At 50.2% G+C, this 18,896-nt stretch overlaps 1 protein-coding gene across 3 annotated transcripts in view; it reads right to left on the reverse strand.

The window, feature by feature from the left end:
• Positions 1–18,896, reverse strand: part of CACNA1H (calcium voltage-gated channel subunit alpha1 H) — a 189,303-nt gene that overhangs the window by 159,480 nt on the left and 10,927 nt on the right. For all 3 annotated transcript variants that reach the window (XM_090024755.1, XM_090024756.1, XM_090024754.1), the window contains exons 3-4: positions 17,673–17,770; positions 8,227–8,386 (exon numbers count right to left, since the gene is read on the reverse strand). In XM_090024755.1, coding sequence (XP_089880881.1) covers positions 8,227–8,386; positions 17,673–17,770 — 258 coding nt within the window. The remainder of the gene's footprint in view (positions 1–8,226; positions 8,387–17,672; positions 17,771–18,896) is intronic.

Genomic DNA, 18,896 nt, shown 5'->3' on the forward strand with positions numbered 1-18,896 from the left:
GCATGGACCTGACTCTCCTCTTTGCTTTGTGCTTCGGTTTGCTGTCATGAGATAACGAACCCCCAGGGACCTTTTGCCTGGTTAATGATCACATCCTCCTTATTCAAGGCTGCCTGCATTTGCAGGAAGAGTCTGCTTTGCAAATGCATCCGACCCAAGCTTCTTGGTGTCTGGAGGACAGAGGCATCCTGCCCCTTTCCCTTTCCCCACTATGCTGCTCTGGAGATCGAGAGCATCCCTGGAGTGACAGCAGCTTTTGCTCCCTACCAAGGGGAATGACGGGGTGTCTTAGCACCATGTGCTCCAACCCTGGGTTTTGCTGACCAGAATAGAGCAGTCGATTGAATTACACGGCCTTGGGATAAGCAGGATAGTTCCACACAGCAGCTGACAGGCCACTGGAGGCTCAGGCAGCAAGTTATTCTTCATATCCCTCATGTGTCCCTCCCTGGGTTTGGAAGCCTTAAGCAGGGGATGCTCAGAAAGCCCTAGGAGCGATGAGGATCCACCCTCGATCCGGATAAGCCAGCTCAGTGCATGCATGCAGAGACTGCTGGGGCAGCAGCGGAGGAGACTGCTCTGCTACAGCCACCCTGTACAGTCTTGGGCAAGTCACTTAACTTTCCGACTCCTCCTCAGTACCCCAAATCCTGCTCCTTTTTCTCAATTCAGCACTTGTAACTGCAGCCCGTTACAATCCGCTTGTGCCACGTGGGGCGAGGTGCCCTTTGAAGCTGTAATTGCTTTCCTGGGAAAACCAGCTCAGGCTGCAGTTCAGTAGACAGGGCCTTTTAATGAGCCAGACAGATGTCAAAGTAAGCTGGAACTCGTTATCTTCAGGGATGCACTGGGAAACCCCCGCTCCCAGTACCGGAGCCCAGGCCCCACTGGCCACTAATGGCATTAAGGGGGCTCCCAGCTCTATTACTCATGGGTCATTATAATTAGGAGTAAGGCTGGACTTTCCGAGGGAGAGAGACCATCTGGACTTATGACTGTAATTAGCAGCTGACGAATGCTGGAGTTCCCTTCCTGGTTAATGTTTAAATGCACAGACGCGCGGCACAAATGCTGACGGTGGACAAAGCCCGCGTGAGTGACCCTGGCAGGTTTGGCCAATGTGTGCAGGTGACACCAATGCCCTGATCTTCCCCCCTCACTATTCTGAGTGCAAGGGAATCGCTCGTACAGTACGCCATGTGGGAGCACGCTGCCGGCTGTGTGTCCTCCCAGCCCCAGGCTGTGAATACACCTTCCCCTTCCTAGTGCAACTGCCTCCAGTGCTGCTCCTCCTTCAAGGCTCTTTGGGTGGATCCAATATCTTTTATTAGCCCGACTCAAATACTTGGAAAAATTCCTAGAAAGTTTCGGGTATAAAATACCCTTCGTTAGGCTGGGGGAGCATCCGCAGTCGGTGTGTGCGCTCTTCCATCCTGGGTGGAAGAGCGCACACACCGACTGCGGATGCTTCCCCAGCCTGATAAAGGGCATTTACACCCGAAAGCTTGCTAGGAAGAACCGAAAGCTTGCTAGGAAGAATTTTTCCAACTATTTGAGTTGGTCTATTAAAAGATACCAGATCTACCCAAAGAACCTCGCCTGCCTACGTCCTTAGACCAACGTGGCTACAACCAGCACCCCTGCTCCTCCTTCAAGATGCACCTCCTGTCCCCTGGGTTGGATTTAATCTCTAGGTAGCACACGCTCCCCGCTGGGCTGGGCAGAAGGGATGGTAATAGGGGTAGCTCGCCCAGGACTTGGTGAAGGTCAGGAGCCTGGCACTTCACCCGATGTTTCTGCTAATGGGGCGCTGGTGAGCCTGCAGCCAAACCAGCTCAATTAGGTATGGGCAATACCGAGGAGAGACCTCTGTGGTAAGCTCAACTGGCTCAAACGCATAGGAGAGCTGGAGGAGAGCTCGCCTTGGTTTCTGCATTACTAAACCTGTCTTATTCCCCCCTGCGACCATGCCTGTTTTCCTCCACTCAGAGCCTCCATGGAGCCTGCTTTAAACAACAGGCGTCCTCAGCACCGAGGGCTAAGCCCACTGCACTCTTAACTGATTTCTGCGTGGGGTCTGGGTGACCCGAGCTGCTTCTTTGGGTCGAAGCTAACAAGAAGGCTGTAGTAACGAGGTGCCGCTCCCCTTACAAACGGATTCAGGAGCTGGCACCGCAGCTGGTCATTGGCAATGTCTGCCCTGTGTCTGCCGTGCTGAGAGAAGAGCGGGGCACGTGGATAAGGCAGCGGTGTAGCAAAGCTAGGCCCTTTGCTCGGTCTCTCATTGCTCCCGTCAGCCAACAGAGGAAAGCAAAAGCACCGGCACGCGGTAAAAAGCCCCTTTGCACCACAAAGCAAAGGGGAGCTGCTCTTTCGAGAGCACCTACCCAGGCACATTATTATTTGCAAATAAAGCAACCTGGGCTAATGGATTTGGAAGCTGCTAATCTCCGGACCCATGTGCTAGGAGGAGAAAGGCACCAGAAAACGAGCCCCCAGAATGGATCGTCTTACTATCTTACAGCGGATTAGCACCTCTTTCTCTGCCAGCTGCTCAGCGTCTTGACTACACTTCCCATGATACACTAGGGCCACCCCTCCAGCCGAGTCCCAGGGACCGCATCCTGGGAGGTGTTGTCTGGGTACGAAGCCCAGGCGCAGAGCAGAATGGGCTCCCAGGAAATCGCGGGCACCGCTGGCAGCATTTCCAAGTCGAAACGCTGGGTTTCCAGGCAAGAGAGACCTATCCGGAGAGCAGTGGCTTTCCACAACGACACGGCATCCCCACTGTTTCATGCTCGGAGAGATAGAGAAAGCAGATGTTCCCGTTGCCACTTCAAATGGATGCCTCTGCCGTTCTCTCACAATCTATCTGCGTCGAAATAAAACCCATCTCGACTCAAAGTGGCGACTTTTCCGAGGGATAAAGCGGGTTTTCAGAGGAACTGGAAAGACGGAGGAACTGCAATCGCTTCTGCACTCCCAAATCTGCTGCAGAGCTGTAAAAACCCGGGCTGCCCAGAGCTGCGTTGGCAACGGCACTGCTCCGCTTTGGCATCAGAGGCCTGGGAGAGATGAAATGGGGGGGGGGAAATGCAGCCAGCGGGCCAGCTGCTGATCTCACTTGCGCTGGTTTTACCCCAGTCGAGCTCCAGCTCTCTGCTGCTCTGCACCTGGAAAGCTAATCTCTGCAAACCGGGCTCGAAGTTCACCGGTTCCCTGTGCTGCGGAGACGACAGCAGAAGCTGCAGGGCGTTCACAGAGGCAAGTCCCAAGGCCACGCAGGAGTGTCTGCAAAATGAGAGCCAGCGCTTTTCTCTTGCCAGCCACAGCTACCTAAGTGGTCTCTCCTCTGGCAGCTAAGCAGAAAAAAGTTTATCCCTGGGAAAAGTTTCTCCCCGACTCCAGCCTCCTGCTCCAGCAGCAGGCTCAAAGCAGACGGGAAGCCGAGGTGTGCAGGGTGCCCCTCTGCACTTCACGCCCGGGTGGGCAGTCAGAGGTCACAAGCACGTTGTTGTAGGCTGACGAGAACAACAGCGGGATTTAGAGACGTGCCGCTTGGCAAACAACCCTAAGTTGCCAAAACCTCACTCCCATTCCAGTGCAGATCTTTATTTACCTCTACTTAAAACCACCGGCTTAATTTTAATCCTACATCCATTGCAGGAAGCTTTTCCCCCCTCCTTCTTTTTTGGCTGCTCTTCCTGGAACTAAAAAAAGGCACGATGGAGGGCCAGCCCCACGGGATTCAGATAAAGAAGGACAGTGGCAACGCTGGAATAGGTGCAACGATACAGCCAATGGGCTATAATGTGCTCTGGTGTCCATCACCCGAGTGCAACTGCTGCTTTAAAGGCCTTCCCCTCGTTGCAGGCCACCGCATTTATTTCCTCTCCTTTTTGCCCATGGCGCTGCATGCCCTGGTTATGCCAATGACTGCAGCAGATGCCAAGGCAGTGCTGAAGTCATTAGGCAGTAATAAAATCAGTAGGGTTAGCTTTTCAAGGAGCTGTGAAGGTGCCAGAGAGAACCATTATCCTTATCTGCTAATGGCGCAATGAAGTCTCCGCCGGGATTCCTCGGTGCGGCACGAAAGGGCGAGCCTCAAAAGGCTGCTAGGCCCATTTAGATAAGAGGTCAGAAGTTTGACAGCTGATGCAGTTGCCTCGGGTGCCCTGGAAAAAAACTATGCATGCTGCCAGAGAAGTTAGTGGGAGCAGGAGTAGGCCCCATGGGTCTGGAAAGCAGCCCTGGACTTGGAAGAACGAGGGCTGGTGTCTGTAGGGAGGTTGTGGGATGGGAGGGTGTGAATCCCCAGGGCACTCGCTTTCCAGGGGAATGCTCTGCCTTACTCCTTCTCCCTAAAATGAATACTCTGTACCAAGAACCAGGGTCCAGATGGGGCAGCATCTGGGCTCCAGGGGAAGACCATAGGAGCAGAACAGATAGGAGCAAGTCCTGTCCCTTTCTGCGGGCTTCAGAGGGCCCCAGATGAAGTGGAGCCACGGCCATTTGGGAGCTGGTGAGCCCGTGCATCCTCTGCACTCTGCTTGCTGGCGTAACTCTGTTTGCACCCGCGTCAAGAAAAGGAGCAGCGGATGTCGGGCGCTCCCAGCCAACGCTCCACCCTGGACTCCAGTGGTGCAGGAGAGCCTGTTGCATCCTGGCGTGAGGGGTACCAGGTAGCAGGCAAGGAATAACTCACCCACGAGTGGATGACATGCGCGGAAGCAGCAGAAAGTCCCGATGCCATCGCAGACCGGCTGGGCTCCCCAGAGGCACAATACTTCCTTCCCTACTCAGGCTGCAGAGAAGTCTCGCTGCACCATATCCAACTACTCAGGCTTAATGCACGGGACCTGACTTAGTGCTTAATGATTAGGACAGAGGTCTTGATAAGAAAACCTGCGGTGCCTTTGAAGCTGCTAATGGACATTACATAACACCCTGTGCCTCTGCGCTGGTTAATTTTTGTATTTAGCAAGTGATCCCCATGTGGTTAATTTTTAAAGGGTCCATTTTGCAGGAAATCACATATAATTTTGGCTACAGGGGGATGCAAACTCGGCAGAGAGATTAGAGGGACCCGTCTACGTTAATTATGGCTCTGTGCTCCAGGCGCCCAAAACACTGGACTCACGCTGTGCTTGCTCACTATAAAATGGTAATGCAACCGCTCGGAGTGCAGCGTTAACACAGCTTCGTGGGCTTTTAAATGACAACTGTGTGATTATCCTATGACTGATGGAAGGTCCCAGCGAGCAGCGAACTGTCTTTGATTGGCACTGGATAGAGAACGCGAGGTCGCCCGTATCCGAACGCTGAGATGTGGGCGGGGGAAGCACTCTGACAGCCAGAGAGAGAGCTGAACAAGCATTACCGCTTTCTAGTGAGGACTGGATAAAAGACACCATAGCTTTCAGTATCCTTGCCCGGATGAATAAATATGGAAAGGCCCATCGTACATAAGAAATCAAAGCTCTGGGGTGTCAAGAGCCTTGCCCAAGGCCATACGATAAGTCAGTGGCAGAACTGGGAACAAGAGGCAGATGAATAGGGTTCAGCGCCAGGGGTGGCCGGATGCCCCCCTCAGCCTTTGCCAATCTGGCTCTCTTTGGGCACTCTCCCCTCCCTCTCTCCTCTCGCGTTTTGATGAAGGGATACTCTCAGAAAAGGGAGGCTGCTCCAGGGCTTCCCAAGTCAGATCTTGTAGGCGCTAGTGTTGCTGCTCATCACTTTAAGAGCTAATGAAGTGGGCTCCTTCCTCCCCAGTACCCGTGCCCATGCCTCGCAGATGTTATCCATCACTCGATCCCTCGGGCCTGCCCTCTCTGCCCCCTCCTGGGCTCAGGCCCCATCTCTGTCCACCCATACCTGGGCATTTTGCCCATTCTGGCTATTCCTGGGTGCAGCTCTGGGTCCCTGGCCTTACTTCCACCTCTCGCAGTCACTGGGTTCCTGGCCCCAGCTCTGCCCTTCACTGGGCTGCAGGCCCCGACCCTGCTGGTCTCTGGCTTGTGTCCTCCCGGCCTTCAGTCCCGCTCCTTCGACCCTGGCCCTGCTCTCGGGCTAGTTGGCTCTGCAGCCCGGCCAGCCTCTGGCTGTGGACCTCTCTTGGCCTTTCTTGATCCCTGGTCCTTCTCCAGGGCCAGTGAGACTGATGGGCACCCTGGCCCTCGGCCATGTGCTCCCTTCCCAGGTCCTCTAGCCCTGCTCTCTCTCAGCCCTTTATTCTCTCTTTGCTCTCTAAACCATCTGGCCCCTCTCTCTCGGGGCCGGCTGGGACCTCCTTACCTCCCCTTAGTCCCATCCACAAACCGCCAGACCTTCACACTGCGTTGCTCTTTTCCACCATCCCTAAGGCCGAGCTCTGAACACCTCCCATGTTCCAGCTGACAAGAGGACTTTCCAACGCTCCCTCTGCAACGGCTGACGATCCCCCATTCACTTACTGGGAACGCACATTGTTGTTCTGTTGACTTCTGACTTTTTCCCCAAATGCGTTTTGTCAGTGGTCCCAGGACCTAACTCTTTTTTTCTTTTTTTTTTTGAACTTCATGGTTTCTCCCTCTTTGCTTTTCCGTTTGGAGCAGGAGCCAGCCTTTTACATTGAAACACTGGCTAGTCTATACCTCGGAGCGCACATTACAGATCCCAGCTGCAGTTCGGCTCTTGTTTTAATTGCCCGACGCGTGTTGTTGCACAGAAAGTGGGAAAAGCCTTAGATCCAGGTTAAATCCCTTGCATGGGGAGAGATTTGAATTCCACTGGGAAGCGCTGATCCTCCCACATCCGTTTTGAGCATCCAGCTCTCGTCCCTTGGTTAAATAACGTTAGGCTGGCAAATGCGTTTCACTCCATTTCCCTTTCACAAATGATCCAAGAGGCAGAGGAGTTGCTTCCACCCTCTTGGGGCCCCGAATTTGCAAGCACATCTTAACCACAAATGATGCCCGATGCAGGCAAAAGGGATCAAGCAAGCCAGACAGAAGCGCCCAGAAGCAACACCTTCAGATGCATCCCATATATTATTGTTGTGTGCCTTTTATCTTTAATAAATACAAGTGTGAAAAGCCCTGTTCATATGAGTCCAAGGGATTTCTATGCTACCTTCTAAAGTGACGTATTGGTGTTCCCCGCACTGCACGATCATTAATTACCCCTTGTGAAACAACTCTGTTCCTTTTGCTGGCCGGTAAACCCAGGTGATTTGCCCAGCTGCAGAGCCAGTGGAGGAGCTGAGATTAATGCTTGCATGCTCCTAATGTCCAACCCTACGTGCCTTCTGCTGGACTGCACAGCTTCGATTTTAACCAGCCCCCAAAATGTGCGGTTTCAAACGTACAGTGGAATAGAGCAGAAAATCCCTGACAGCATTTGCATTCAGCACCTCAACACGCAGGGTTTGATCGTGGTCTATTCATTGGGGCACTTTGCAACATTGCACATAGCAAGAACGAACACTGGAGCAAACGGGCGTCATTACTTTGCTTGCAGACTTAGCATGTGCCACCTGTGCCCACTAGTAAAATATAGCGATAACTTAAACTAGGATTGGAGCCCAGGTGGGAACATGGCTGGCTTTCAATTCTGGGGCAACACACAGGGGTGTTTTGAAAGGAGGTCTACCATGTCCTTTCAATCCAGTCCATCACTCTTTCCCCCCCATGCAGCACGAGGCTTTACTCACGGTGGAGTACGAACGTCAGGGTGACTAAGGATTAATAAAAGGCTGCACTTACGGAGCAAAGGCACCTACCAGAAGAATGGATATATCCAAAGACATGGCTCAAAAGCAAGACCTTAATGAATTTGTACAGCACTCAGACCTTCCACTCTGTATGGGCATAGGAATCTCAGCCTTGGACAACACAATATAGTCTTCCTTCCATAAAGGACTACATCGACCGACAGTGCCACATTGTCGCCTGGTAGCAATCGGCAGAGCCCTGCTGCTTTCAGAGGCACGACAAATGCCAGTTTAGAGCAGCTGAAAATCTGATGCGAAGTGCTAGGAATGGCAACAAGTGAACAAACCTATCTAGTAGCTCAGTCCAGCTTGGAGGACTTACGCATCGAATGCCCAACCTTTTTTTTATTGCATGAGCTGAGGAGGAGGAAAAAGTGGTATGAGACTCACCGTCTATTGGGACAACACCCAGGCCTGCTTCTCCTTCAACTGGAGAGGGGGAAAGGGCAAGATGGGGAATGTTTGGTTGTACTTACATTGCAAAATTGCTGTCGAAGAAACACCTGTTTCTCAGCAGCCCTGCCCACAGCTGGACGCCGACGATCCCAAAGATGAAGAAGACAAAGAAGCACAAGAGAAGGACGTTGCCTAACATAGGCAGAGTATCTAACAGCAGGGTGACGAGTATTCGCATACCTGTGGGGAGAAGGAGACAGCAGGTTACAGGATTCCCTAGCAAGCCCTTGGGTGAGACATGGGATCCGGTGCCCTCATCAGAGTTCAGAGCCCCTCCGAGGCCTGGGAGGTCCAGATCTGGCCAATTCTGGCTCAACTCTTGCTTTTCACTTAGAAAGGCCATAACATATATTACAGCGTGCCTCAGAGATTATAGGTCAGATGCTACTGCACTTATTGGGCATCTAATGTGGACTTAGGAACCCAAGTGTGAGTCTCTTCCACCTTACTCAAGGCCTTGAAAATCCATGCATGTGCCAACTTTTGTAACTCACCGTTATCCTACTCTGCAGACAGTCATAAAAAGGCAGTGAGGAAGAGGGGGACCCACTCACTTTTTGTCTAAGCCATATTTCAGGGATTCAAGCAGGGTGGAATAGTTGCATGTAAGTGCCTATGTCCACGTATGCACCCCCGCGCCTACGTCTACTTACGCACTTCATCGGTGGAAGAGACTTTGGCACCCTACAAGGTCTACAAGTGTTCAGACAAGTGTTCAGACGTAGCAGGTTTCTCTCCCCAACCAATTACGGATGCCCTGCATAGCTGGCCAATATGTATTTTTAAAAACGCACGCAAGCGTTTCAAACACATGCCACAAACTCTGTCCTCCAGAGCTTGGAGATGGGACCTCAGTGGGCTTCACACCTTTTCCAAGGACCATTTGTCCGCAAAACGAACACAAGGGAGATGGGGCTCTCCTTTGCTATGCTCTGCTAATATGCTTCAACCATTAATTCGAGGCACCATCTCTAATCCACGTGCAGGTCTGTACGTGAGCTTGTCAGCAAGGCAGAGATCTGTGGGGGCAGTGCATCTTTTGGCGTGGCGCGGTCTCCCGCACTAGGAAAGAGTCCGAGGTCAATTCAAGCCTATGTACCACCAGCAAGAAACTTTCCTGGTCACTGCTGGCCTGGCCTGAGTTCAAACCCATGGCCTAGGTATACGAGGCTGCAAAGAAAGGACAGGGGCCCCTCCTAGAGTATCTTTACCTCCAGTCACTTGAATACTTTATCTCCCTGCTTTTTGCTTTGGTCTCTGCTGGCTTCCTAAATGCAAGCTGCTTGTCTTTGTCCCTGCATCAGGCCTCCTTTGAATGTGTTTTTCCAAGGGGGTTTCATGCCATTCAGTGCTTGTCGCCAGGCCCGAGGCTATGGGGACCGACAAGCTTGCACCCTGTGCAGTGGCGGTGCGTAGGGCAGCGGCAATTTTTGCACCTGCCTCAAATCAGTGCTCAGGCTGGTGCCCTGCTTAGCCCCTCCTCGTTACCCTACTAGTGTAGCCCCACGAGTGTCTCTCTCAGTGGTTGCAAAGACGGCATAACTTTCCTGGAGAAGCTTCACTTGTCTGCCCATCCCCCCCAACCTCAAAAATGGCAATCTGGGGGGCAAGAAAAAGACAGAACAGAAAAAAAAGCAGAACAGAAGGGAAAGGGTGCCTTCTGCCCAAGGGACCCTTCTCTCCCCGGAGCGCGTTTGTGCAACAGGACTTGAATATCACCTGCTACCTGCTGCTGCTTTCACTGCAGTGCAATGCATCCTTGTGCTACACACAGCAGTCACACTCAGATCGGGGTAGGGGGGCTACTTGCTTTATGCTTTTGCCCCCCAAAACCCACAGATACTGAAGCTAAAGAGGAGCCTCTCTACTTGGCAGCAGCGGTAGGTCTTTCATCCCCTCTCTGGGCCTGCCGCTGGAAGGCAACACCGCTCTGTGATACACGTGGGACGTCAATCCCTTCCGGGGAGGCTGCAATCACCAGTGCCGACCGAGGTGTCCAAGCCCGCGTCAGAGCCAGGCAGGACTCGAGCTCCTGTGCAATATTTATGCAGCCGGGGAGAAAGAAGCACGGTTGGACCACAAGACCCCGGAGGGGGCACACGGGGAACACGGCTGAACATCACCCGAGATATATGGGAGTGTGGCTGATCACACGGTAAGCCTGTCAAGCCTGCCGCGTTCTCGCAGAGGGCTCTCCGGTCCTCACAAACTGTGCGGCTGTCAAGCCTTTCACCCCTTCACAATTACTGACTGATTGCTCGGGCCGTCTCGGGCGGCGGTCCCTTTGGCAGATGAGTTTCAAACGCGATGGGGCGGCCCGGATGCCTCGATCAAGCATCTGAAGAAGACGTAATTGTTTCATAAGGACAAGAGCAAGTCGGCAGAGCTCCCCAGGGGAGCTGCAAGACAGAAGGAGCGATGGTTTCAAGTTGCGGCACAGGAAGTTGAGGTTGGACATTAGGAAGAATTTTCTCACTGGGACCGTAGGAAAGCACTCGAAGAGGTTATGTAGAGAGGTGGTGGAGTCTCCATCCTTGGAGGTTTTTAAGACCTGGCTAGACAAGCTTTGGGTGGGATGAAGTGCTTGGGGCTGGTCCTGCTTTGAGCAAGCGGTTGGATTAGACGCGACCCCCTTCTAACCCTCCTCGTCTACGCTTCTGTGATATCTTTACAGATTGAACGCCTGCTCTCTCTGTGCCTGGATGGAGATGCGAGCTCTACCCTGGCTTGCAGGAGTGTTGTGGGACTGCAACCCAGGGGAGACGGCAAGACTGTCATATCAGGGTCACGAGCGCCATGTCCGTTCTGCAAATAGACACGCATGCAGGGTCTTCCAGCGTTCCCAAAGCACGGGCCAACCGCTGCTTTGCCTCTCCTTGCTCGGAAGCAAGGGGTCAGGGTGACTTCCAAGTCTTAAGTGAAAACTAGAACAAAAAAAACCAAAACAAAAAAATCCATTCTGGGGGGATAATGCAATGCAAATTAGTAGTTCAATAAAGGTTAAACGAGTCTTTGCAAGCCCAACCAACCGTGATGTGAACAGCAGATAATTGCAGCTTTGAGGGGGAAAGAAAGGAAGGACTGAAAAAACCTTGACAATGAAGTTCAGAAAACAAAGAAAGGGAGAGAGTCGTAGGGACTGAACTTTCCACAAGAAAGCAAGTGCGGGTTTACGGCGTGGCACGAATCAACGCACCTGCGCACACCGCGCTGGCGACAGCGCTGTCTTCAGGGGCATTTTGTCCCATTAAGACACTGCTCCCTGCATGCATAGAGCTGCTTCTCCCATCACTTCCCTCTGTAGGTTGCTGCCCTGGTGCACGATGTGTCCCAGGCGGAGGAAGAGTGGCATTTGGAGGCTGATCTACATTTTCTCTTACGCATTTTCAGGTTGATCTGCCTTCCAGCTAACCCCGTGCCATCTCCCAGTAGAGCTTAACTACACTGGGCAGCATCGCAGGGTCCTCTGCCAACCAGTGGGAGCTTTGCCTGCAGCGGGGTTAAGTGTGATCTGGTCACCTGGCCCAGGCTGTCCCGTATTTTTCAGCATAATAGGACCAGATCCTCGGCTACCGTTGACAGCCATGGTACGGATGTCAAGGGGTATGCGCGGCACGTGAAAGCGCCACTTTGTCAGTGGGCAGACAAGTTTTTGGGGGGTAAGTGTGATCTCTTTTATTTGACCAACTAAATGGTTGGAAAAATGGTTCTTCCCTGACTCCCAGCCACGCGCGCTAACCAACGGCACCCTATTGCCTTCGCAAGCTCAGTCAACAGCGCAAGCTCGAGGGGATGAAGTGTCATGGCAAATATCTACAGTTCGAATACAGGAGGTGGCAGAGGTGAATGCACAACATGGGGATTTTTTTTTCCTTCCTTTTTTGCATTTCATAGCTCTCGTTCCCAGCACATGCTGTAATTTTAACCCCCCAGGGGCATAATGAATAGCGCTGCCCTTCATATTTCCGTTAGAAATCTATCTTTGGAAAGCGAAACGCCCACGTCATTCCCCGTGGTAAGAGGAAATTGGGCTCCTGTGCCCTTCCCCCACACCCACTGAAACCCTCACCCTCTTATATTTTTTTCTCCAAAAATGGTTGAAATGTCTCGTCCTATGCCAGACAGTCACAGCTGGTATTTAGGGTTGTTTAGTGGCACTGCACTGGAGATTGAACCCATCTGTTAGCTATCTACTAAAGGCGCTTTGGACTCTCTTAGTAAAATGTCAAGTGTGCCATGGGAAAAGATTATTAGCATCAGTTAGGCTGAAAACAAGGAGTGTAATTTCTTTTCATTCTCATTCCACGCGGTGCCCATTTTAAACCACATATTATAAATAAGAAAAAGCAATGAGATGGGCTTGAAAAAAACAGTTACTGCTCCTAAACTACCTACAGCTCTTGCCAGGAGTTTAAATTGCAAGAATTATATTTTTCCAGTCATTTCCGAGGAATAATTTCTAATATAGATGATGTTTTTATTGGCTGGGTTTCCTCTTTCTTTCCTTGCCTTGAAAAGAGAAATGTCTTGCGGGTGAATTTATTACATCTGAAAATGAAGTGCTCATTGCACTGAATGGGACCCCGCAAAGGGTAGGGGAGTTGTATGGGTAATAGCAGACAGTCCTCTCTACTGTGCAGCCGCTAGAGTTATAACCCGCTTGGATGAACTGGCCAGGGGTTGGCTGCGTCGTCAGATGTACCAGTTCAGCTTCCCTCGGTCCATTCACAAAGGCAGCTGCCAAGATCATCTTCTTTCCCCTTGCACTCGCTCTCTCCGCGTTGCATTTTCCACCGACTCCTCTTGGTCAGCACATTCAAGCTTTTTGCCCTCATGATCCAGGCTCTTCCACATTTCTACTCATCCAGTTTCTCACTGCCCCACCCTCTTCCCTTCCAGTATCCATCCTCTTCGCAAACGTTCAATCCACGCACAGCAAACACCCGGCGCAAACTGTCCCGTAATGTCCCCTCGTTAAAACTGGAACCAAAGGCTGCTGAAATGCATAGCAAGGCTCCCGGTTGAGGTCAGGGGGCCGAGTTCTTGTTGGCCAAGTGTCATTTGCAATGCTAACCAGAAAGGCTCTCACCATAAACACTGGGCCTTTTACTACTTATTGGGCACATCTACACATTCATTAATGCCCCATAGTTACTGTGTATTCAGTTTAGTACTTGGATAACCGAGTGCTAAAACAATGAGCAATAATTTGTGCCAGTAGTGCCAGCGCACACTTTTTTAGTGACGCTAACTGCACAGTAGCCTAGTGCTACTGCGCAGTAGTGTGTTAGCAGGGTTTTTGCCCGGCACACTACTGCACAGGGTTATTAGGCTACTGTGCAGTTAGTTTCTCACGTAGGCATGCCCATTAAAACCATGCCTAAACCTAAAGATACTGGCGGGCACTTGGGTAGCGCCAAGGACTCAGACTGAATAAACTGAGGGGGAGCTGGGTATGTATTTATTAGATTTGACCAAGGGATTTTACATATTCTACCCATAAATGCCCTGAATCTTTTCATTTACACGTAAAAGATGTAACTCTGCCTCCGCAGTTGGCAGAATTAGGATGACGGCCACCTCTTCCAACACGTTGGGTGCTGTACAAACACGATGTTGCCACGTTTCCATTGTTGCTAAATGGAAACACCTCTGCATACACCTTTTTCTTCCTTCCAGAAGGACCTGAAGGACTGTCCTGGCTTGAGAAGACCTTTTCTGGCTGCTGTGTGATTTGATTCTGAGAGGTAAATCCAGCGAGGTGAAACGGACCTCGCAACCCAACATTACTAGCATAGCATGCCCAGGAGTTAACCCACATTGCAGTAGGAAATACAATCACCCTGCCCTCTGCCTTGCCCACGCTGACCAAGAAGAGAGGGATTATCACATGGAAAAGGTCCCCTGAGGTCCCCCTTCAGCTTTGTTTTTACATCATTCTGTTCATTTTTTTTGGATGAGGTGCCTGGCTCTGCATTTGGGAGGTGGGTGAATGTTCTTCCATGCTAAGCCCTAAAATCTCCCTGGATCAGAGGCTCTTGGTTGGACAAACATATATCTTCATTACTGCCATTGACTTCTGCTGCCCCCAAAAAATCAAGTCAAATAGGGAGTTATCACCATCCCTTTGCTGTTGACCCTGGCAAGAGGCTGAAAGACTAAAAGGGCCGAAGTCAAAAGTGGATGGGATTAATGGTCTCATAAACAGGCAGAGTCTGTGCTTATCTGCCCTGCAGAAATCGAGATACTTCTAAGAATACTAATCCTACTTTGGCACTTCTTCAAGATGCTATTAACATTATAAGACCATCCTCAATGCTCATCTGGCCAAGCAACGCAACACGCAACAAGGATTTAACTCTGGATTTAATTGTACTTGCCATTTCCAAAAAAGCTCAGTGACTATCTATTCCCCACAGTCCAGAGAAAAATCAAAGCCACCACCATGGCATAGGACACCTTAAAAATCCCACTCTGAAGCCTCAGTATCACACTCTTAAAATAGCGCCAGGCGTCACAGAAATGGGCCGCACGCACAATGTCCAGACCTGGATCAGAGCTTCCTCAAAATGTGGAAGAACCTGGATACGAAGGCCTGAATTTAACCAAATGCTTATGTGCATGCTTCAACTCCAATGACTTCAAGTTAAAGTTAAGCACGTAGCTAATTGCTCTGTTCAATCACCATCTATAGCACAGGTTGGCAACGTTTTTGGGCAGAGTCCCAAAGGCACCCACAACTTCAACTTGTAAGATGTTGGCGTGGCAGGAGAGCCACGAAGGGCCTGATCCTTGTTGCAGCCATGTAGCCCTGGCCCCTTCCCTGCCATCTGCCCAGAGGCACGTGGGCCAAGCAAAAGTCATGAGTGCCACACTCTGGCGCCCGTGCTGGGGGGTGCCTACCCCTGATCTACAGTGTAACCTAATATGAAAAGCTGGTAGGAATTGGTTCATGAGTTCAGAAAAAAATAAGAAACAACTTGATCCTTTTACCCTACACCCAGACATGTCTTGAGGTTCAAATAAGTTTGGAGAGTTTTGTTATCATCCACTTATGGTTTCAGGCCACTCTGCATCTCCCACTCCCGGTTCAAACAAGAAACAACAGTACTGAACACCCATAAGACCTTATAACCCCTGTACTGTTTATGGTCTGATCAAACAGCGGTGGGGAAAAAAAAAAACTATGAATCCAAACCGTCTGATGTTCCTTCAGTCCCAGTGCACGTTTGCCTTTTTTTTTTAAATAAAAAAATAAATCCAAGAAAACATAAAATCGTCAGAGCTGAATTTGTTGTTGTTTTAGGAAAGTCCAAAAAATGCAAGATCAGAGACAAACTTCAAAGCTTCCTGAGAGCAAACATCCATCTGCTCACTTGCATGTTCAACCCCGGTTTTGGAAGCAGAACAATTCAGTGGGAGTTTGTTTTGCTATCTGTCGATGTGCTGACATTATGGGCAATTCATCGAAGCAACATGTTCAATGAGAATCCATGGCACCATATATTCAGAAAGGCTTTCAGGAAAGGTTGGGGGGGGGAAGCACTTTCTGAAGGGAACCTGAGGATTTTCATACAAATCACACGGCTTCTCAAAACGAGGGGACTGCACATCAGAAATGGATGAAAGGCTTGTAAAATCTGCAGACCCTGGAAGGAACATTTGGTGGAGGGTCGGTACCAACAGGTAATGATCTGGACTCATTGGTTGATCCTTCAAGATTGGATTTAGGAGACAAGCAGCTGACTCTACTCGATGACGGGCGTAGGGACCACCTGAACGTCCTCTGCTGGGTGGACCCCCGTTGCGTTCTGTACGCCAATGAACGCTCTTCAAGATTTCACTTGCAATATAGCCTGCTGTGTCACTCACCCCAAAACGAAGCACCGTTATATACATGGGAGAAAGTAAAATAAAAAAGAGCCTATCCAGAAAAAACAGGATCTTCCCTGGCCTGAATTGTTCCCCGTCTCCCTCTAAAAGCCAAAAGGAATGCTTTTATTTGCATTGTGCTAACAGTGTCTTGGGAATGTTATAGATAGGATGTTTTTATAGCCTGGGAAGACAGCCATGAAACTTTATCGGCCCAAATACAAAATTTACTCACCTGACCTTTACCAGCACTGATGAGAAGGATGAATGACATTTACCTGATGAGTAAAAAATATTGCTTGCCCTATACAAGCAGGAAAGGGGGGCGGTGCAAGCCTAACAACCCTTGTGCTCTGTGCCTGGGTGATTTTAGATCTTGGATTTCCCTTGCACTTGGAATATGGGTTCTCCAAGTCCTACACTGTGTGGAGGTATGTCCACACAGAGAAATGGAGATGTGATCTACTGTGTCCACTTTCCTTCAGTCTAGCTAGGCTGGAAGGTGCAGCTAGCATGCACTAGCAAACGGAGTATGCCCGGAGGTAACCTGGAGAGTTTCTGCTTGGGTTGCTAGCACATGCCATAAAGCTCGTGCCACCACATCCTAACAAGGGTTATCTGGGCCACTAGCTGACAGCCAGCATGGGCCTGCAGTGCACCCACACCTTGATTTTGCTGCGCAGGTCTGGTTTAGTGGTGTCAATCACACAAGGAATAAGACATCGGCTTGCCTTATTAAAACCTTGGAGGACCCACAGAGTGGATTTGGCATGTCCCTCCAGCATGGCTTTTTAGTGCCAACTGCCTCCAGAAAGAAACAGGGTGGGTAGAGCTATGGTCTCCAACTCAAAGAAGAAGGTGATGGACACAGAGTAGAAAACTGCTGTCTTAAAGTGACTTGCATCATAGCACGGGAGGGGTGAGGCTTCACAACCCAGTAGTTTCAGTGCTAACTGTGTTGGCCAACACATGCAGAAAGGGCAGAAGTTTGGGGGTCTATGTAAATTAAAGTAAACCCTCCAGCGCAGGGGATTTCTGTGCTCACCAGCTAGCAATTGATACTCCAACTCTGAAAGGGGTCTCAGCATGCCAGCCAGAATACACTGAGTTATTAGAGCAGTGCTGGCCAGACATACAACATTGGTCTCGAGACAACGGGACCGGGGTCCACCGTGCTGCATGGCAGCTTTTCTTGCACGGATGTGGCCACCCGATGAGATCAGAGTCAATGCAGCACATGTCTTCTTGCAAAAGCCAATTTCTTTTGCCTTTAACAAAAGTCATGCCCAAGCTCACTCAGATCATCCCTAGCCTCCTAGATACCACCTAGAAGTATTGGCAATGCCAGCTGTATCCTCAATAACATTTCAGTCTCACCTCAAGACATCCTCAAGGTACCAACCATGCCAATGCCATTAAGAACAAGACATTCCTGGGTCATCCTTGATAAAGCTTCGGACATTTTACACACTAGTGACACAACGTGCTAGAGAGTCAATGGGAGTTATAGCTGATTATGTTCTCAGAGGTGCATGATCTAAACCACAAATGCACTTGTGCCCACCCTACGGGGAAAAGAAGGGTTTTTACTTACTTGGGACCCTGTTAATGGCTCGTAAAGGCCTGAGTACCCGGACGGTTCGGATGGCGGATAAGCTTACATTGTGTCCATCCAGCGAATATTCCAACATGCTGAGGGAGAAAGAGAAAAGAAATCAGGATGGGGAGGGTCATTTTCTACACCTTAAAATGTTTTGGGAAGCCTGAGAGTAGACGCACCCAGTAAGTGGCTATTACAGTGGTTCACCTAGTGCAGAAGAAGATAATGGACTTTGGGCCACTGGGTGTACTAGGATAAGCAGCAGACAGATGACACTTGATAGGTTTACTCCCGATTCATTTGGTGTAATTCTGCACTGGATTACATCACTGTACCTCCGCTCTTTCTGGGTTCGTGTATTTTTAAGCAGCTGTAGATGGCTGTTGCAAATCTGAATTGCTGCAGCATGGGAGGAAGACACCTGGCTGATGCTGTGATTTACGTGTTGGGTGTATTAACCTCTAGTGGTGGTAGGTTTATGGCTGAAACATCAACTTATAACTTTCTGGTGGCTGTGGGTGAGCCCACAGCACAGTCCAGGGATGCGACTGCAACATTCGTGGACATATCCACACTAGCTTAATCTAGTGGGTGTGGGTACCAAGACGAGGTGACATGGAGTTGAGCTGTTCAGCATCCCAAGGGGATGGTACTGATGCCCGGGCTGCAGCACTTAAAGCTAGCAATGCTAGGCCAACAAAGCTGCATTGCACACTGCAGCATCCAACATCCCCCACAGCACTGATGGAAACCATTGGAGGAGAAGAAGTTACAGAAGGAGGGGAAGGGGATTTAGTTCATCTCCTGGCAAGTCCAGAACTCTTCACTATATTTTTTAGTACTTTGCCATGTTCCAAGCAATGGAAACTTCCCCCATTTCCCTTGGGAGATGATCCCACAACTCTATCCAGGTCACAGGCAATAAGTTTTTTTCTGATGCGGCGCTTCCTGGTATCGCACATGGGCATTTTCATGCCAGACTGACTTTTGGTCCATGACAAAAATGCAAACAGCAGATCTGATGAATGGCATTAAGGTGGTTGGAGCTGCATTTTACTATCAAACAGAGGGAACATTTTCTTTTTTCATGCTCTGCCGCCATTTCCCATAAACATTTTACTCCCGGACCGAGAAAGACGTCAAAGTTTAGTCAGTTTGCTTGGTCTTTTATAGCAACAAGTGGTAAATGTGTGTCCTGTTGCTTTTTTAATGGGGTTA

The sequence above is a fragment of the Crocodylus siamensis genome, chromosome 12 (assembly GCF_052110815.1).
Source record: "Crocodylus siamensis isolate JL-2025a chromosome 12, ASM5211081v1, whole genome shotgun sequence".
In the NCBI taxonomy this organism is placed as follows: Eukaryota; Metazoa; Chordata; order Crocodylia; family Crocodylidae; genus Crocodylus; species Crocodylus siamensis.